Source organism: Syngnathus floridae, chromosome 14 (genome assembly GCF_059516105.1).
Source record: "Syngnathus floridae isolate MCC-2025c chromosome 14, RoL_Sflo_1.0, whole genome shotgun sequence".
NCBI classification, from domain to species: domain Eukaryota; kingdom Metazoa; phylum Chordata; class Actinopteri; order Syngnathiformes; family Syngnathidae; genus Syngnathus; species Syngnathus floridae.
Window position 1 is genome coordinate 5,379,169 of NC_142426.1, and position 21,862 is coordinate 5,401,030.

General features: G+C 41.4%; 1 protein-coding gene across 13 annotated transcripts in view; it reads left to right on the forward strand.

Annotated features, from left to right (window-relative positions):
- st18 (ST18 C2H2C-type zinc finger transcription factor) overlaps positions 1-21,862 on the forward strand; it is a 41,413-nt gene that overhangs the window by 2,345 nt on the left and 17,206 nt on the right. For 11 of the 13 annotated variants that reach the window (XM_088396880.1, XM_088396879.1, XM_088396886.1 and 8 more), the window contains 5 exons: positions 307-393; positions 18,718-18,830; positions 20,754-20,799; positions 21,368-21,404; positions 21,466-21,653. In XM_088396880.1, coding sequence (XP_088253006.1) covers positions 307-393; positions 18,718-18,830; positions 20,754-20,799; positions 21,368-21,404; positions 21,466-21,653 — 471 coding nt within the window. Of the gene's footprint in view, positions 1-306; positions 394-8,305; positions 8,539-18,717; positions 18,831-20,753; positions 20,800-21,367; positions 21,405-21,465; positions 21,654-21,862 lie in introns of those variants that run through there. The other 2 variants (XM_088396890.1, XM_088396891.1) reach the window with 1 other exon arrangement.

The following is a 21,862-nucleotide window of genomic DNA, read 5'->3' on the forward strand; positions in this document are numbered from 1 at the left end:
CGCCTTTATGGCGGTTCTTGGGAGGGTTCCAAGGGACGGGGGATGAATAAATTCTACTGTCCGTCATGAAAAACATACACTTGCACGGAAAAAGCGGTTCATAAATTTGGCTTCTACACCCGTGAATACAAATTTAATGATTGCATTCTGGTTCGCACAGAATTGTCAGAGGGGATAGTTTTGGCCTAATTTTAGGATACCTATATTTCTCTAGATTTTTTTTCCCCTCATACAATCCTGGTATTTAATTAAAAAAAAAAAATCCTCGAATGTACAAATGTTGGCCATTTTTTCAATACACTATAGGTGATCCGGGAGTTATGATGGCGTACGATCTTTCGTGGTTACAGACTGAGGTAATTTCCAGTGTACCAGCCGACCACAGGACTCAAGGCAAGTCATTTTTCTCTTTTATTATTTGATTGTTTCATATTCATGGCCTAGAATTTTTCATACAAATACTAACTGTAATGCAGTTGGTCAATAGAGGGCGCTTGGGCACCGCCCCACCATAGTTACCCCATTATTTTCGTTCATAAAAGGGGAGTTTGTACTTTTCAAACGGCTAGCAAGATTTGAATGTTGCCTTTTTTCTTTCCTCCCTACCAACATAAAACAACAACATACAATCTGACCAAAGTGCTACGTTGCTAGCATGACTACCTATCTATTTTCATCTATCTATCCATCTGTCTGTATTAAATGTAATATATGTTGAAAGGTGAAAGGAACATTTATCAATCCATTATAGCATAGCATTCACACGACAAATATAGCGCCTTACGACAATATGGCCTCCCACCAGGAGCCTTTCTTTACCTTCTAGTACAAACCAGCTAAAAAAGCCAGCCATCTGCACTTCGAGGAACTCTTCTGCATAGCCATTAAAAAAAGAAAAAAAAAACGCGCCGTCTCGAAGGACAGCGTTCCGATTTCAGCCTCTCTCGCCTGCATTACTGGGTGCTCATTGTAATTATAAGGGAGGAGTGTTGCCAAGCTAGCGCGCGGGATGCCAGGTGCACGCTAACCATCGCCGAGCGCTTTTTAAACAACTCCTGTCTGTATGCGACTGCGCCATTAGTTTACTGCAGCTTTCAGTTTTTTTATTTTTTTTATTTGGAAGATAGTGGACGACTTTACCGTGTTCCATTTTTTCTTCTTAAGCCTTCTTATAGGTTATGTGACTGCTGTGTGAAATTGTATCCCAATACTGGCACTGCATCCATGTGAGGGAGTCTTGTAAAATAGCTTTACTTAGCGCCTTTTTTTTTTTCTTTTGCTGGCATTTTCCGAACATAGCGAAAGCACAAACGCCATCCGTGATCGGATTAGCCCTTCGACGAAAATGATGTAACTCTTTGTGTGTCTTGTGTGACACGTAGGTTTCCGTCGACGCTTTAAGTTCAGTGGTCATCGTGTCAATATACGTATAATCCAGCAGTACAATAGCTGACAGCTCGAGTTAATCGCACGGGCGCAGATCCTGCCTCGGATTCTTGAAGGTAGACGAGGCGTTTAATTTTTTAACTTTGCTTGTGTTCCTCCGCAGCGAGATAGAAATTGCATGTGATGAGTGTGAAGCGTTTCCACGTCGAGTGTGAGCTACCCGACGCCAAGCACGGCTCCAGCTTTTGCACCCGAGGCCATTTTCGCTCTACGGCGTCGCAAAGGTGTGTCGAGACAAAAGCGCTAATTACGCAATTTATGACGGGGAATCTGCGAAGCCATCTCCGCATATCACGCCTATTTACATTTTAATTATGACTATTACTTGTTTTTTTTTTTAGGGGGGAGGGGGAGTTGTGGCTACCGCCAGCCCAATCCCTCCCCGGCACAAAAAAAAATGTTTTCCACCGGCGCTTTAGATGGTTGTTTATCACTTTTAAATACCGTCATCTTTGCTGAAATCCCCTCTCAAAAGAACCTTTCACTTGCTGGAATAAATTCAAATTAAAATTTAAATCCCTCTTTGCATTTCTTCAGCCTTTTTTTTTTAAATAGCTGCCTCCTTTTTAGAAAGCTGTTTATGTAGTGATCTGCTCATAATCCAGTTTGTTTCTCAACAGCGGAAAACACACACACACATGCACGCACACACAAATCGTATTATCACTATCTTGGAGAGATGATGCGAGAAATCAGGGAGTATAAATGTCTGAGGATCTGCGCAAGTTTTCAAAAGTTGCCAGGCTTAAGGACGCAAACCAAAGAATATTTTGAGTTGACTTGATAAAGATGGCGAAATACAAGGCCCTTTATTTGCACTCTTTCGGTAAACGCGGCTGTTGTTTTCATCCACGCGTAGATGATATGTCGTGTATAATGTCGACGGATCGCCTCGGTGACACACGATTAGAAGATTAAAACCGCCGTCATCTTTCTAATCTGACGAGGTGGTCACCTTCCGGCAGCCGGCAATAAAAGGGAAAAAAAAGCCCAACAATATCCAATCAGAAATGTAACAGGCGGCAGACGTTTCCACGCGGTGCCATTTTGATGAGAGTCCATTTCAGATGGCGAGTGAAGGGGGAATATTTGATTTGTGGGAGCCCGATTGCAAGTATTGTTTGAAAACAAATGACAATTGTGTCTCGGGAAAGTTGAGCAAGATGAAAACAAAAGCAAAATCAATGAGCGCCCCATGATAATCACTCGGAAAAGCCAAGAAACTTAGTTCATAATCAGTTGCTTTGTTTGTTTCAAAGGGCATTTGTTTGTAATCACAAAATTGCAAATCAGCATCAGCATTGCGCATGTACTTATGCACGTTGTGTGATTTATGCTTAAGACACTCGTCACATTTCTCATGTTACAGTTAAAGCCATCGTTATTCATTATTTTTCAAAATGGGTGTATTTTACACAAAAATCATATACAAAAAAAGCCCCGCCCCCTCGCATGAACAAAACGTGACAATTTTTCAGAATTCTTCATTTTTCAGTAAAGTTACATGATATAGAAGATTTGTTGCTATTGCACTTAAAATATTACGCAGCCACACTGCATTTGAAATTATCCTTTAGATTCTAAACGAGGCGTTTAGGGGTGTCAAACTCATTTTTGTCGCGGGCCGCATTGTCGTCATAGCTTCTTTCGGAGGGCCATTATGACTGTCAACCCAAATAAATGTATGAGCAGCTCATATTATATACAGTAAAAGCGACAAAACAAACTGACAAATAACTCGTTTTCAAATCAGACGAGTAAAAACTGGTCAAATATTTAAAAAAAAAGATATTCAAAGTGAAGACAATTTGCAATTCTAGTAATGACACACGAATTTGATGCACAATTTGTCTTCGCGGGCCACATAAAATGATGCGGCGGGCCGTATCTGGCCCCCGGGCCGTTAGTTTGGCACCTGTGCTTTAGAACAGTGCAAAATTTTGTACTTCCTGGTTAACCTCAACCCTATCCATGAAAATAATCAAAACGTAACTTCTTCAACTTCAGAATTTCCATCTAGCATTCAACAAAATGTGTCCTGGGTCTACCACTTGGGTTTAACCATATTTATGACAGTTGGTTTTATTCGTATCACAATTGCAATTTTCGAGCACTCGCGGGACACGCGAGAGGCGACGGCAAAGCCTCGCCATCACTTTTGTGTCTAGACACACGATTACGGCCAGCAAGGTCATTACCCGCGCGCACATTAATACACACCTGTTACCATTGTCTCCCCCCGCTCACGTTTTTTTGGCCCAACATCTAAGCTGCTATCTGGCCTTTAAGAGGCGTGTCTGCTTTCATTGTGCTCCCGCCTGAGTAGAAAGAGATGGGCCGAGACCCCCAGAGACGCCGGCCGATGCGCACGTCGTCGCCCAGTGACAATGAGTCGCTGGCCTGTGAACCGCAAAGCGCCAGGCGTTGCCACGACTGACCGCTCAGGCACTGATTTGTCTCATGTGAGCGTTTGAGGGCAGCACAGACCGATTGGTGAAAGATGTTTTTGATTAGCATCAGCAAATTAGCATCCCTGATGACTATTGTTTTTTTTATTATTAAAATGAAGCTTTTTAAAGCAATAACCCAAAAAACACATAAGACGTCCCACAAAAATGTCATCACGCCACCTGTTGCCAGGCTGAATTTAAATAGAGCATTAACATCATGAGCCTAAAAGCCTAAGAGAAATATAGATTAATACGAGAGAGTTAACTTCAATAAAGAAACGGCGACTAGCTAGTTCATATAAAAGTTGGAAAAACAGCTCTTGATTTAATTTCTACATATTCATTCATCAAATTGGTTTGCTAAAACTAAAATAAAGTTGTTATCAAGTAAATAGAAAGCATTGTTGATTCAACAAACATATGACTGCTCTGTATTCAATATAAAAACAGACAGGAAAAACAGAGCCATCTGCTGTTGATAATTAGAACACTACACATTCATTTGCAAATAATTCCTGCATTTCATCAAATGCTGATGTAGATAAAAGACAGAAAATTGATTTATGCACAATTTTCTAAATATTTGCCTACTCAATATTAAAGCGGACGTCAAGTCAAAAAGTTTCTGGAATTGACGTTGAAGTGCCAAGTCAAAGTCTAGTTTGTGTTGGATTTACAAAACAGTGCCATCTACTGAAACTGATGGGGCACTGCATCAATTTGTACTCTGATCATTCCTAAACCCTGAATTACTTCCACTGGTCAATTTTTAGGACAAACTTTGTAAATGTTTTTGGAGGAAACTTTAGGGATCTTATTATGTTCCAATTGCACAATAACGTTCAAAAAAGCAAACATGTGTCTGTTAACTCATTCACTCCCAACCCTGTTAATATCTTTGACGTCTATAACCGTCAATGGCACTAAATGAGTCGTGAAAGTGTGTTCAAAGGACACAGGATCAACTTATCGCGAGGTTGCTGCCGGTCACACATGAACGAGCCCGAAGGGGACTGCTGGGACGTAATCTCATCGTTAGCTTTTAAGTGAGACATGCAGTGAAGTGATCCCCGTGGAAAAAAAAAAAAAACTACTGAAGAATATCTCTTTTTCCAACTGACATTAACATAAAGATATAGTTGTGTGCGTGTATGTGTGTGTCCTGCAGCCATATCAACATGTATTTATGTTGGCGTCCTTCTATTTGCATATGCAAATACATGTTTTTTTTTAAGAATTAATTCAGTCCTTTTATGTCACTTTCCGTGGCGAACAGGCGGCATGAAGAGTGGCAACAATGAGGCTTGAAGACCACCAAGAAAGATGCGTTTGTGTCACATTAGCGCCAGCATTGACGTCTGAGATTAAGCACAGTTTAATATAGATTTTGTACTCATTGTCACATTTTCAACGCAGCCGTGGAAATGCGCTTTGTTTGAGTGTACGGGCTGCCACATGAAATTAGTTTTGCCGTAGACTTTTGCAAAGTGCGCTGTGAAGTCGCTGAAGAAGTGAGCCCACATCCGTTTTGCAAATGACCACTTCTCGGAATATCGAATATAAAAAGCACTTTGAAACATTGAAACAATCTTCTTCAAATAGAAAAACATTGCTGTTGCCGGAACGGATTAATGCCATTTCCATTCATTTCAACAGGGAAAGACGATTTGAGATATGAGAGCACTCTGCTGTTGTTGCAAGTTTATTTCCATACATTCTTCAGCATCCAAGGCTCATTGGAATATAGATTTTGTACACGTCTGCGCAATTCAATGGCCCTAAGTACTCTTTGTTTGGGCTGCCACATGACATTAGCCGCATTGTTTTGTGGAAATTGCAGGGTGCGATGTGCTGTGCCGCCGAGTGAGCGAGTGAGCGAGCGAGCGAAGTTCCAGCGCTGACACGGTGACCCGGCAGTGCATTAGAAGAAGTGAGGCTGACATGTTTGTGTAGGTTTTGTTTTGCGCCAGGAAGGTACGGTGCTCCAAAACAACGGGGTGTTGCGACACTTCACTCGGCTTGCATCATTTGCAGCAGAATGCAAAAAGCTTTTAGACACACATGTGACCCATTGTAATACCTTTCTAAATGCAATCAAACACTTTCTACAAATACGAGGCAGCACTTTTAAAAACGCGCACCCTTGTTTGACATGTAATTTTGTCCAACCCACTCCTCCATCAGCCGACTTTTTTTTTTTTTTTTTAAACAGCTCAACAAAACAGTAGTTTAGGTTTTGGAAAGAGATTTTATTTTTTGATCGTCCCCAAACTGGGACTGATAGAAATCGACAACTCTGAAGCGAATAAATTAAAATGTATGATAAATCTGATATCATTTATTGAAATATTGATTAATTTATTATTTGTGTTTGTTACGATACACGGGATGAGACCCTTGGGGGGAAAAAAAATCACATATTAAATCACACTTCTTTTATTTTTCAAAACAGTTCAGCCCAACCCCAAACATGTGAACAGATGTCCGGAGCAAAAAGGAGAATATTACATTTTGTGTTAAACGTTGCGTTAACACAAGTAGATATAATCCCAATTTGTTGTCATCCCCACAACGACATTGTCGTTTGATAAGATGCTTTGGATAGATGTCGTTTTTCCTCCGACGCCGGTTCCTCTTTCTTCTTTTTCCTCTTTTTGCCCTTTTGTGCGTCTCCCCTGGCTGAGTGGCTCCGGAGGACAGTTGGGCATTAGACTTTCAAATGAGCCATTAAACAAGATGCCGATCAACCGCCAGGCCTTTAAGTAACAATCGTATTGCCGCGTGGAGAAAACAAGTGGAAATATATTATGACTCCATATTGTCTTCTCACGTTGGTTCCCTTGAGATTCAAGCATGCAATGAGCGTGGGGGGGTGCTAAGCATGTTTGGGTGGCCTCTTCCATCAGCTGGGTGAAAAGAAAAGAGGGGGGGCGCTTTTTTTTTTATTTCCAGGCACAGCCACCCTCCCCCCCCTGCCCTCAGGCTCCACCCAGAAGTGTGGTTGCCTTTTGTCATTGTAATCTGGCCGTGTTTGCTAAACGCTGCCACTGTTTACTCTCCGCCACGGGGGCTTGTATGAACAGGAGTCAGCAGGACGACAGGGGTGACATCACTTTAGCTGGAGGGGCCGGTTGGGTGTTCAGGATGTGAGGTGGAGGGGGTGATTTCTCAGGACTCTCTTTTATTAATCGGGAGGAAAGGCAAGCATGGCCTGCAGGGAGGAATTACACCCAGTCACTTGAATAACGGGGGGCTAGGCGGCAGTCAGTGGTAATCACCCCAAATCATTTCCAGGTTGCCTTTTCTGATAGGCCAGCCTTTTACATTTAAATGATGTGGAAGAAATGAAACAGACTGACAGGTAGAGACATTTAAAAAGAAGGAGAACAGGAGGTGGGGAGTGGGGGAGGGGGGTTGAAATCAAATTAACGGACAAGGATTTCATATCGTCTATTTTTGTTGTTGCCGTAGCGATAAAGTCGCAGACATTGAAACTGGTCTGTTGAGCCATTGTTATCATCCCTGGCCATCTGCTGCTGAGGAGTGACATTCCCTCTCATTTGCATGATGAGTGATGTATGAGGAGGTTGGGAGGGCATATGCCTTGGTCTTATGACAAAGCCGGGGAAAGTTTTTTTTTTCCTCTCGTTAAATATCACGGCAAATGAGCTCAGGCAAAACAAACTCGCAAAGACAATTTTTAAATGCTAGCTTGTCACGTGTTGGGTTTTGTTCAGGAGAGCTACATGGGAAATAAAATAAAAAGGCTTCTCTGAGCGGCTCCAGTTGTGGCTGTTGTGATTGGTTATTGATCTGGGAAATAAATGACGATGTGACTGGTTGTAATGTGCTCACGAACCTCTAGGGGTACACGTTTATTGGTTAAAAAGATGCAATTGAGGAATAAATATTGCAATTAGATTATTTTCAAAATTGTTCTGCTCTAGTCTTGAGTGATAGCTTTCTTTTTTTGCACAAATGTGATATACAGGTGCACTTTTGCGTGAGCGAGTTGGACGTTTGAAAAAGTTTTTTTTTTCGCCTTTAAATGTAGATAAATTAGTAAAAAAATATTACATAAAAATAAGTCTTGTATTCTGTGTTGCTTTTTTCACAAATCTGATGATAAAACGTGATTAGATTAAATATTCCTTTGTTCCCATATATGAGAAATACGAACAGGTAGTTAGTAAATTAGTCAAATTAAATTAGTAAAAAAAAAATGTCTGAGTCTTAAGTGAAACCTTTTTTCCGAACAAATCTGCTGCTCGAGAGCGCTCGTGCATCTGCCTCCTTGTGCGCCTGTGTGTGTGTTTTGTGTGGCTGTGGGAGTCGAACGAGGAGGAGGAGGATTGGGGGGGGGGCTCCGAGGCGGGGGAAAGCTGGGTCGGAGGGGGGGGACGGCTGTTGATGTGCAAATGTGCATCATGTTGAAGGGCTGTGAATGGGGAGGTGTGACGTAAAAAGAGACCCGAGCGCAGGTGCTTATCTCGAGGCTGTCAAAGGCGCAGTATGTCATATTCCCGGGGACTACCTTTCAAAGCCACAGCACCAGCGCCAGCCGCCACCACCAACACCATCCACACCACCGGCACCAGCATCACTGCGAGGAAATCAAACTTTTGGGGATCGCAGCGCTTAGGTTGGTTTCAAAATTCTTCTCGCGTCCCTTACCTTGTAGTTTTGCCGAGAACGTTGGGCGTCGCAACGCTGAAGCCTTTTTAGATGGCCAAACTTGTTGAGATTGTGTGATTGTGTGCCATGTTTTCACCAAAGTGGCGTTTTGGAGGGTTTTTTTTTTTTTTGCTGGAAAGACAGTGCAGGTTTTAGACAGTTTGAGGGGAGATTAAACAGCTGAAAGTGTTTTGTGACCCATATTTTTTTTTGGGGGGGGGTAGTCCGGATAGCATGAGATGGTGTAGATTAAAATTCGCCGATTTGTTACTGAGTAAGCTTGTCTTAGAGGAACACATGTCGGTATTGTGCGCGCAGACAAAAGCATTGTCGCCGCTCGCCTGTGGCTTTGACAGTGACAGCTGTACATACAAGACCGCTGAGCCCCGCTGCCGCACTTCAACATTGACTCTGTATTCTATTTCAACTACGCCATTTTCTTTCTTTTTTTTTTGGATCGCATCATCCCCCGTCCAAGACTTGCAAACTTGTGTTTTCATGTCTCCTCCACAATTCATCAGGATCATAGCCTTCTAGTCGGGACTTGTGGTGAAAGTTTGCCAAAAGTAACACTATGGCGTCGCACGTGGGCGTACTTCGAAAGCCAGCAAAGCACTTGAGAGTCTCTGGAGCAACTATTGGTTTAGCAGGACGGATCCCGTTTTAAAAAAGTTCATCATTTACCAGATAAGAGACGTGAGGCGCATTCAGAACGCCAGATATCCGCATGGGTGATTACAAAATGTGATGCCAGGTATTTATTTTGAAAGGAAACAGTACTTTACGATATTTTAATCAGGGATAAATTCATTCTACACAACAATGAAGTATTTTTTCAATTTTATAAAGTAATAATGTTTTAATGTGTAGCTTTATTTCTGTAACACAGAACTCTATAAATCCCAATTAGATTTTCATTGATGAATTACTGCATAGAGATTTATTACTTTTGGGAATACAAATACAAAAAACTGAACAAAAGTACATAGGGCGAGTCGACATGGCGTTCCTCAATGTTGACGTGTACTGGAGGTTACAGGAAAAGTTCCTACTCTTTTATGAAAATGTGTTTACGTGTGTGTGTAGTAGTAGTCGTAGTAATAAAAGAGTGATAAGAGGCATTATTCCTCCCTGGACCCCTTCCCATCCCCCCGCCTGCTCTTTAAAGTGCAGGCGGGTCGGTTGCTAACCAACGCATCCATGTGACCTGCGCTCGCCTGCAGGAGCTGTCCATGGTACCCTGCTGCCATCCAGTAAAAATAACAAGGCCGCGAATAAACCCAATCCGACACTTTTACGGCCTCCTAAAAATATCGCCGTGAAGATTTTCCCCCTTTTATTGAACTCTATGCAAACCTAATGAAATGATCTAAGGACATTGTGTTTTGTTACCTGTCCCAACAAAGCGTTGTCAAGCAGCCATCGCCACCGTGCTCCCACTCCAACTTCACTCAGTTAATCCAGGAAAATGAATTATGTGGATTTAATTCAACGAGGTCTCAGAAATGATCCATCTGCTGTTGAGCAGCTGGCCAAAGGATAAATGTAATTAATGACTTAACTTTTGATCAGTATTCCACAGAAAGAGTTGTTTGCATGGTGGCACCCGTGGGGGAGGGGGAGGGGAGAGATGAGCAAACAAAACAAGCCGATAGTGTTATCCTAGTGTATTTCTTTTCTTTAATTAATGTCAGGACCAGGTTTTTAGGCCTGTGCTATTTTCTGTGATATTGTGTTTACTGTTGTATATTACTGATGTATCTGGAATTTCATTGTAGTGACAGTAGGTAGCAGTGCAATAATGTGTTAATTAATTAAAATAAATTTTAAGGTAACATCTCATTCATATATATATATATATATATATATATATATATATATATATGATTATGCAAAATTACTTGCAAGAAAATGTACTTTTTGAGTGACATGGCGTATACATAATAACGGAAAAAAAATGATCCTCCCACACCATTCTGTGTATACCATGATGCAAAATGACATGCAAGGAAATGAGCTTTTTGAGTGACATGGCAAAAAAAAAAATGAAATCCATATTTGCCATTGCTGCACGGCCTTACTTTTTTCTGGGCCTAAATATACATCCCAATGTACCTTGACGGTGGCGTACCTCATTGGCTGCGCTCCGGCTCACTTGGCCTAACTATAAAGCATCTGCTTATACCCTTGTGGGCTGGGAAGAATTAGGATTTATGAATTTATTTCCTCTGTTGTATTGTTTAAACAGCTTTGGTTTAGTTTTGATCCCTTCCTCTCGCCTTTGAGGCCGTTCCACGGTGTCAGCTGTTGACTGATAGTAAGAGAACTGCCTCACAGTGTGAATGAAAGAAAACTAGCGGTTGGTAAACACTGATAAGGGATAAATAGAAAGCGGTCAGGCAGAGATAGTTCTGTGGGAGCCCAGATTGTGTGCGGTCTGTTAAAATGAGATTCGGAGCCTGTCCTTTTTATTCCCCTCCCCCCCTCGCCCCTTTCCCCGGTGCACCGTTTGTCTGGAAAATCTCCAGTGACCAGGCTCGCCAATCCCAGGCTGCGCCATTCTCTTCTTCTATTTGTTTTCGCTCCCAACAAGGGTCAAGTTGGCCAATAGACACGTCTCCGATGTTTATGGACAGCTGTCATGACTTCAAGTGCTTACACTCGTTACATTTTTTTTTTTTTAAATGTAAGCGTTTTAAGGCAGAACGATCTGAGATGACTTATAAAGTCATGTGACCACCGGGGATGAGTAGGCTATATGGACTAAATACAATATTATGTCATACATTGTGCCATATTTTTTTTCATGTCTTGGATGACTTATTTCCTCACAACCAAGTGGGTTTAAAAAAGCAAAATGTAAGACATTTTATTTTTAAATCCAATTCAAGACCTCGCTTTTGGTAAATGTGACCACTGCAACTGACCATAAAATGTTACCTTTAAAAGTTAATTCAATATTATATAATAATATTTTGCATATGCTGTACGATTTTTTTTTAAAGGAAAGAAAATTCAAGACTTTTTTAAAAATAAATAAATAAAAATGAACACCTCTCCTTTACCAAAAGAAGTCGACTCGATATTTTAGCATACAATTAAAAAAAAAAATGTATTCAAGTAATTTGACCTTATACTTGTTTTTTTTTTTACAGCATGCATGTTTGAGGATGCCGCATTTAAAACATAGATTGGGATCAATCTGACCACAAACCATCAATGTCATATCACAATAACTTGTGATAACATTTGTCGGACATATCGAACTGCGGCCATCATTTTCTAAACTCAAAAGTGAAGTGAAGCACAAATACAATCACTCTCGCTCTCTCTCTCTCTCTCTCTCTCTCTCTCTCTCTTTTTTTTTTTTTTTTTTTAATGATTACCAAAAGTTCTGAGCTGATTCTCTGCCCATCCAATCTCTTATCGTTCGCAAGTGCTCTGTTAATGACACACCCCAAAGTAATTGTTCTTTTCAGGAACAGTCTGTAGTCATTTTGGGCTGAAATTGTGGCTGTGTGATCAAAAGGACCTTTCCTTGAGGAGCACCATGTGGTGTATTTACACAGAACATAATTCAGCCCATTGTAGCACAGCGGCTAATGAGATTGGTTGTTAAGTGAATGACACAAAGGCTAAAAAAAAAAAAAAAAAAGCTTGGTGTTTCGGGTGACACGCTCTCTCCGACACACACGCAGGCGGGATACACGCTCGCTTAGCAGTGTGGTGGACCAGTCCACCTCATTGCTCTCTCCTCGTGCTACGTCTCCTCAATCGATGCAAAAAAAAAGAAGGGTAAGTTGAGCTTGGAGATGTTGGCGCTCCCGGGCACTGAAGTCGATTGGTGGGAGGGTCCGTTTGAGAGATGCTCAGAATAGAAGCGTTGCTTTCACTTGAAGGGGATTTGATGGAAGTCTTTAGTGGAACTGTGCTTTGCTTATTTCTAGCAAATTTGTTTGTCAATTGAATTGCTGCATGCTGCTGCTGGTTGTTGTTGCCTTGAATTTGAGTTGAACTTTTTAGTTTAGTAGCGGATCACGATGCAAGTAGAGCTTATGTCAAGCAGGATTGTAATAATTTTGGTCTTTATAGGTGTTTGGATTTGTTTTTTTTTTGTTTTTTTTAAATCGGTTTTCTCATATTTGTCCCCTTAGAAGCTAATTTTTATTTGATTTGGTTCCCAAATATACCATTTTAATATTACTTTTAGTTGATTCATTATCAAAAGAGCCTTGATGCTAAGTGTACAGGACTGGTATCGATACTGATGCGTTTTAGGAATGAAGATGGTGATGTCATCAAATTGTTAAATCTGTCTTTCATGACCTTTTTCCCTCTTTGGATTATTCATTAGTTCAAATCAAGATAGATTTTGGCCAAACTTTAACTGGATTAAATAGAAAATATATAATTATATATTTTTCCATATACTAAACATTACTGTTATAGTTGGGTTATTTTCCCCCATAACCATAGTGTGTAAAGTTTTCATTCGGAAACAATCTAATATTGCACATCTTTTCTGGATTCTCCAATTAAACCAATTAAAAATCACCCCCTTCATTGGATTTATGGATTTTTGTTATTAATAGTACTACAAATCACAAAATGGCGATCAATCCAGTCCCGCCTCTCAAAGTCACAAATTCAACAAAAACGGATTCAAGACCTGGCCTATATCCGACGAATCAAAAGTATCACACCGGCGCCGATAGTATCGGCACTCGGATCGATCCGGCGGCCGCTGCCATGTAGTTACTTTTTGGCGGCAGCGACGGCTGCATTAGCTTATCACCACCGGGAAGTGGGTTCAAGTCCATTGTGTATCGTAAAGCCTGGACTTAAGTCAAATTTACATTTTGTTCAAGATTACTCCTTTTATTGATGCCCATAATCATATTCATGGACCATCTGCTGATTTTGGCAAGCACGGATCAAACTCGCCAAAAAAGCGTCCTCGCTAACCTTTTAAGTAGAAAATAGTCTGGCTTAACCGTGCAGGCCCACAAGTGTGTGCGTGAGAGAGATGGTTTGGATATTGGCTGCTCTTGCCATATTTGTTTTTATCGTGATCTTCTTATCAAGATCTCCTATGCCCTGTTTCTTGGCGACCGACAGCGAAAAAATGTCGGCGGAAAGAATCGGTTCGTAGCCGTCGCCGAGGTGACGTTGCCATGTCATCAAGACTCCAAAACTGCTGGGTGCCATGAGTGAAGTTGAACATTTTTTTTTTGTCCTTTCTTTTTCTTTTTTTTCCCAACATTTGAGCTACATCTCGACGTGCACGCCAAACACAAAATAGCAAATTCACCATTGGGCATCCTTTGCCGCGTGAAATACTTATGTTCGACTCATTCCAAACAAAGCTTACGCAGATTGCAAATTCATATGCCAGAGGTAAATCCGAGTTAACACGGATTTATACTGGCATGAGTTAAAGGACTAGAGTTTGTAATCCAGGTGGCCAAGGGATTTTAGCATAGTGGCAAAATTCACTTCAACCCCCCCCCCACCCCCCTAAATGTTCTGAGCCACTCGGCTCAATGAGCAGACGGATCGTTCCCAATTGATGATAGAACAACAATGTCACTGGTGGACACTGTCTGCGACATTCGTTGCACTTGGATGGATGCATTCATGCCAATGTGCTTGGAACTTATATATTTACTACGTTGAATAGAAAAAAAAAAACTGTAGTCAAGGCCTTGGTTTGGAGAACACTCATACTTACATCGGAAATACGTAGAAATAATGTGTTTCTTGTTTTCCTGCAATGTTAGGACCAATATTTTTCATGTCAAGCGTTGGACCCCAAAAAAAAAAACAAAGACATAAACCGGTGGGTTGTATTAACCTTTGAAGTGCTCGATGTGCTATATAACTTTTAACTGGGTCATAGTCAAATCCTAAAGTGTGTGTATGTGTTTCCTGTTTTTCCTCTAACAAGGGGTCCACCTAATTTTTATGTACTTTTGCAGACATAAAGCAAAAGGCCTAAAGTGCTATTTGAGGATTAAGTGTGTTTGTAAAGTGGGTCAATGGTTCCAATCTTAATCGAGTAAAAGGTCAGTGGGCGGGGCTCTGATTGGGGGTATTGTCAGTTTTCAGGGCGTAAACATACATCAACTGTAGTGCTGTGAGAGAGGGAGAGAGAGCAAAAAAGAGAGTGAGAGAGAGAGTTTAATGACAGGAACAGCTGACTCATTTAGAGAGCGCAGTGAAAGGTAATTAACCCTGGGAAAACTACAGCTGCCATGCGAGCTGTTCACTTCAGTGCAATCTGATTAGAAATCACTGACTCCTCTCACAGGCAGCGTGTCCAACGTCAACTTTTCTTCTTTTTGCACGGGAGACCTGCCTTTTGTGTGGGGGGAAGGATTAAGCGGAACGGCTCCCAATTGGGGACCACCTGGTGGCATTCATGCTTTAAAAAAAAAAAAAAAAAAGAGCTTTCTTGGGCAGGATTACTCAGCTCATTGTTACACCGGAGGCCTGGAACTTCTTTTTCCCCGAGCACCTGTCCCCAAATTAGGCGAAGCATGTTCACAACACCATTCAAAGATTGCAAGCTAGCCTGAGAGTGCCTTGGCAGAAGGTGCCACTATCCACTCTGCTATTGATGCACTGAGAAGAAACTAATTTTATTAGATTGGCCATTAATTGGATTGAAATGAGCAAATAAAATAGCAGATCTTCATATGACAAGAGAACTAAAAGCAACCGTAAATGTGGTCAAAACATTGTCTCTCTCTGATGTCAGAAGAAAGGTTCTGGACTCGCTGCCGCCCGTGTGGTCCGGCTCCAGATGAACTCAATTTAGAAGGGACTGACTTTGGAACGCCATGACAAGATTGCCCAAAATCACCACGGCAAAGGTGTCACCATCTGACTCTTTCATTGGGCCGCTTGCTAACTGGCTCCAATAACAAGTTTCCCCTGTAGTTATGCCATCATAACAATTCATTGAAGTCAGCCGGCCTCCTGATTGTCTGCTAAGAATTCTGGGAGCGCGGGCCTCTTATTGAAGTTGGTCTGTCTCGGAGTGGGGATAAGATGGTAAAAAAACGATATGAAAGTCCTTTTTGGCAGAAGGCACAAACACTTGGGTGAGAGCTAAGAGGCTACTCTGTTGGACCAGTCTGCTGATTTACGCAAATTAGCCTTAAACAAAAATGACAGCTAATCCTTCAAGTCAAAGATTTGAAAGATCAATTGGCTGGTTGTGGTCCAAAACATTTTTTATATTTAAAAAAAAAAGATTGTAAAATATTGTGATGTAATATTCAGTTAAGACGCATCGTTGAGATAGATGTGAATGAGGACAGAGTAGATCTCTCGCTCAAAAAAAAAAAAAACCAAAAAAAACAACTTGTTTATACCCTGTGAACAGAAGTTGATTTAAATCTCGCTGCCGAGCTTCATTTGCTCTCCACCGAACCATTTGCATGTCAATGAAAAATGGCGAAAGCAATCACTTGTTCATTCAATCCAATTTGGCCGCCGGTTAGAAAAAAAAAAAAAGTGCGTGAGATCACTTTGCAGCCCGCTGACCTTTTTTTGCTGCCGTCACACAAACTTTAGATTTGGCTTTCATATAGCATCATATCGTGCGGAAAGTGTTAAATATAGACAGCCGCGTTGTTTTTAGAGTTACGGAACAAAACATAGCCCATCAATGCGTCAATGTAATTACTACCGATGCAACGGCTTGAGAATTGTAATGAATCGCATTAAATGTCATCATTTTAGATTAGAAAACGATTTTCTTTAATGTCTAATTGATATCAAAGACCATCTGTCTTTGAAATCGTATACGGCGCTTAACAAATATATGCGACCATCTGTCATTACTTGAGAACCAGCGCAGAAGCGCTTCAATGTAGACTCTTTCGATTTTAGTGTCTTCTTGAACGACTGAATTCATCTTTTTGTAAATCGCTAAAATATATTTGCTGGGAAAAAAAAAAAGTCCAACTATCATTTGACATCATGTGTCATGCTTTACTATTTTCTTTAGCGTGTATATTAATACATGGCTAACAATAATAATGAGTCGCACTACAGCATAATTGATCCAGATATTTATTTAGACACATCCAACAATCAGTTGAATAAAAGGAGGCCAAATTATAATTCAATTTGAGCTGGTTATCAGTTTGCGTGTACCTGATTTATGTACCCGATTGTCAGCACTGTTTTCCTTGCAGGTCAGTTAGGAAAACACCAATGGGCAAACACTAAGCAAAATATTTCTTTGACTTTGTCGAGAGGGTAAAAAAAATGCTGGAATCGGATGTATGAATCGTCCAAAAAGATGATAATGCTACATATCCAAATTGAAACTCCTGCGACGTTGGGGGGGCCAAATGAGATCAAGGCCACCCGTGTCGCCAAACATTCATTACAAGAAAATATGAAAGTAAAAGCAACTATCTCTTGCCCTTTATTACACATAAACAGAAACACTTAGCATGTAAAATTAATGTGAAAATTATTCCCGGGGTAAACTATAAACACACACAAGTTACCCTCTACACATTTGCGCCCTTCTTCTTTTTTCCCCTCCCTCTGCTCCTTCCTCCCCTAGATCAGAGTGTAATTGCCAGTAATCAGGTCTGTTTGCCGCTGATAAAACCACTCTGAATGCGAGGAAGCCTCTTTGTGTGATGACTCAATTATGCCAGAAGTGGCTCATCAAACCTGGCCCATCAGCTGCTTTAATAAATAAGGAGGAAAACTTGCTGCGGGCGCATTATAATTCCATTCATTCCATAATTAAATCCATTCCCCCCGTTTTTTAACCCCTCACGCTCGCTACGTTTCTCCAAGGGGAAACAAAAACAAGTAGGGATGGGGGGTGTGTTGAGGGGCCGTATAGCAGACAGTGACCTTGCACAGAGCACCCATCCGCCGCCTGCCTATAATTCACCATGATACCGTTGAAGAGAGGTTAAGAGAAGGAGGCTCCTGAGCACTGTTTCCACACGGCAATTGTATTAAAATCTCATCACGGACGGTCGCCGCGCTGACATTTGGAAATCTTACTCTCGTCTAATCGCATTTGAATGCAAACAACCAATGGTGCTGTCGCTGCTCTCTTTGCCTGAAAGAAAAAAAAAAAAAAACATTTCGGAGTCGTGGCTGTACTCCATCACAATAGCGAGCGCGTTAATTACGCCGGGAGAGCTCGGATACGCGGGCCGCCGAACTCAAGGTCAACGGTGGATATCGGCGCCAGCTGCACACTCCAGTGATAATAATAGTAATAATAATAATGATAATAATAGGAAACAGCGGCATCAAACAGCACAATCGCCGCGCGTTGCCGTTTCACTTTTTCTCCCAGCATCTCCGATGTGGCGATAATGGTGCGAGGTCATGGTTATTCATGACCGCTGGACTCCCCGCCCACCCCGACCCACCTCCCCAGGCGCGGCCCGGTCGCCCCTCTGTGCTGGGAATGCTAGCAGATGGGGTTAAGGCAGGGGAGGGGGTGGGCTTGCGGTGGGGGTCCCACAAGGACAGCGAGGAACCAGATTAACACGGAGACGATCGGTCGGCGAGACCCCCTCGCCGAGGGAGGGGCCCCCAAAGTGTCCTCGGAAGAGCGTCATTTGTCTCCATACAGGAGAGGGGAGGGAGGGGTGCGTAAATATGATTCAGCAGATGATGAACCAACTCAAATAGTCATGAGTCTTTTTTCATATGCTAATGAAGCCACTGCAAATAATACCCCTCCCTCCCTCCTTCCCTGCATCCCTCCCTTTTTTCCCCTCTAAATTTTTCCCCTCTGTGCACTATAATTAAGATGTTTTTCCCCCCCTCCACCCAAAGCTAACATAAATAAATAATTCTATAATAAGATCTGTGAAGTGAGCAGGACTGAATATACGCATTGTGCTCCCCGCATGTTTTCCCTCTTGGATGTTTTGTATTAATTAGAAGCGAGCAATTTGATCCCCTCTCGAGTAATCAATTTGCATCGTGTTCCTGTACACGTGCACCCCATTGATTCCTCCGCCCACCTTACTGTATACAACCAAAGTATAGATTCAAATCTAAAAATAAAAATAATAACGTTATAAAGTTGCACGGTTGGACTTGCATGTTTATGATGTTGACATGATTGTCATGAACGTATGTGCAGGGAATGAAGCACACGCTGAGCTCCTGAGAGACGAGACGAGGGTCGTCGATAAGGCCGGACAGGGTGAAGCTGGCATCTTTGCAAACTCAGCGTCCGCCAAGCAACAATCAAAGGTAAATGAAAAGAAGATACAAATGAGAAATGAACACTACTTTGTAAATTTTCTCAACGGTTGATTTTATTGAGACTTTATTGAGTCATTTTTGTGTTGTCTTAATTTGACATTTGTTTTTAAACATCTTGAGGTGTATTATTATTTTGTGTATGTCTTCATTTATAGTTTGTTCCAAAGCTGATTTGGAGGACAAAATCATTTTCATAAAACACACAGAAATGTCAACTTGTCATTTAACATTGTCACCATTATATTTGATATAAAACAAACAAGAAATAATTTTATCAGAATATTCCCAACTCTTGGCAAATTTAGTCATCTAATATGGTGACCATTTTAAACGTGAAAAGAAATGCTACCAAAAAAAAAAAATCAACAGATTCTTGTAATTCATTCAGAAGAGCCTGTTGTATATCTTTTATGTTACCATTTTTATGGAGCATGTGTGATCCTTTAGATGATGTGATATTTATATAGTGTGCAATACTTTGAAAAAGAGTTTACAGATACATTTGTAAGATGCTGTAAGCTACTCAAAGGACAAATTATTTTTTATTATATAATGACAATTTAAAAACTTATTTCATGGCTGAAAATATGCATTGAAATAAAAAAATATATATATATATATACTATACATATATCAATTTTAGCCTGACCAAAAAACCCAATAATACACACATGATTCATATACATGAACACTTTTGTAAAAAAAAGAATTTTCTAAAAGCAAACAAAATTTAGCTACACTGGCAACATCATCTTTGTCGTCGACGGACGCCTACATTCGAAGCCATTTTCACTTCATGATCAAATTTGTGTGTGCGCATGTGAAGTAAATATGCGCGTGTGTGAGTGCAAAAATTGTCCCAAACTAACGAGGTACATTCTTTTTTTTTTTTTTTTTTCACAGCAGCTAATGTATAGTGTTTGGGAGTTGTTTGTCTCAATAGGCGGCAGTAATCAAAAGTAATGAAGCTATTACGAGCAGGACCTCCGAGGGCCCGGCGTGGCATTAAGAGTGCACCACATAAAAAGGTTTATTAAAGGAAATTAAGGTCCATCACTGCCACACCTGCTCCCCTATTATAAATGTATGACAGGTCAGTGCCTTCAATCACAACAGCAAACGAGAGAGAGGAGTCATGTTTGCCATTACCAGGGAAAAAAAAGTAACAGCGCATCCTGTGACTCACACATTTCGCTGGCTGGTGACCACTATACGCCGCCATCAGCCCGCAATAATTATCTTTAATAGCTTTTATTTGGGAGCCACCAGCAACATGGATGGGTTTTTGACACTATTTTGGTCCAAACGCACACGCACGGCCCAAGTGGAGGCGCTGTCTGCATTTTGTCATTATTTTGGGTAATCCAATTTTCGCCACCTTTCATCAACTTTTACTTTTTTTTTTTTTTTTTTTGGAGTTGAATTACATTTTAGCTTCAGGCAACATTATTGGGTCAGCTTGCTGACATTTTGGCCCTCATGTGACACTCTACTTTGGTTTTATGATTCTTACCAGGTGTAAATGTTGAGTGAAAGTGCATATGGGGTTGTGTTGTTTGAAAATTTGCACGACGGTATTAAAGTGGAATGAAATTGTACATTTTGGAGACAAGAGTTCAATTTGGAGCGAAAAAGAGAAAGGCAGCAACCGCTTGGCTCAAATGAAATGAAATTCACTTATTTTTTTTATCTTAAACACATCAGTCCAAAAACGAAATTACTTTTTACCCAGCGAATTATCATTTGTCTAAAAAATATTATCAATTAAATGTTCATATTTTTATATTTATTTTGACTTATTTACCATGGGTGTGTCGACTTTTTTTTTTTTTTATATTCACGATTGTATCATGACTCTTACTAAGAGCGTCACTCGGGGTCTGAATCATTTTTGGACTTTTTATTTTCCAGATGGATTCTGAAGGCGAGGAGCAGATCGTAAAAACATGCGGCACAGGTGAGCTGCACACACACAGTGCACTTGTCACAATAATTTGGGGCTATAGGTTCAACAGTCCAACTAAGAGTGGATTTTCTGTGCCATCTTGTTGGCCTAAAGTGCAGCGCCGCCGCTGCCACTTGATTACTCAGGCGGGAATAACGTCAGTCAATTGGAAGCGCAACTCGAATTAGTTAAGGAGTGTGCACGTGTTGTATGTGAGACGTGTGATTGAAAACCTCGAAACTGGAAATGTCATGACGCAAGTGCTCAGGGCCATTGTGGAGGCCGACTGTAAGTTGGTGAAATGCGTGAAAGGGAAATTATTTGTATTATTATTATTATTCTCGTTGATGCTTGAAATCGATTGAACAATTTGAGCTGGTGTTTGTCGGCGCTGTCAGAAGAGAGAAGACACGTGGGACTGAATGAAAAGCTTCTAATGTCCACATCTTTCTTCCCATGCTGCCCCCAAGACAGCTTTTAAGCTTTTATTTTGAAGTAAGCACGCTGGCATGCCGGCTAGCTTGACTTATGATTATGCGATTGAAATCATTCCAATTCAATTTTTTTTTTTTTTTTTCAGATCTGACCAATGAAGATTTTATCGTTGAGACGAACAGGTAATGTTTTGACACCCTGTGCCAGCCTTGACAATCAATATTAACGGCTGGTTGCGTGCAGCCCGTACGGGTCATCGGTTTGTAAGCGGAGCGCCCAAGACGGGGTTCAGGGCGCGCCCGTCAACAAGAGGAAGTCCCTGCTGATGAAGCCGCGCCACTACAGCCCCAGTGAGGCCTGCGCCGAAGAGAGCGAGGACAGGGCGCCGCAGCGGGACAAAGAAGCGGCGAGGAGCGCCGACACTCCAGCAGGTAAACAGATGTCCTGTTGTTTTGTCTGTTTTGATGAACAGTCCACGCTGAATTTTAAAATCCCATCTGTTGCATTCATATTTGCCTCCCCTCCCCTGCCCTCCCCTCGCGCCAGCCGAGCCAGCCAACCAGCAGCGGCATCAACAGCAGCCGCCGCGCCGCGCTCATTGTGCTCAGCACACTGGCCACATTAGTTGCGTCTCGATGAA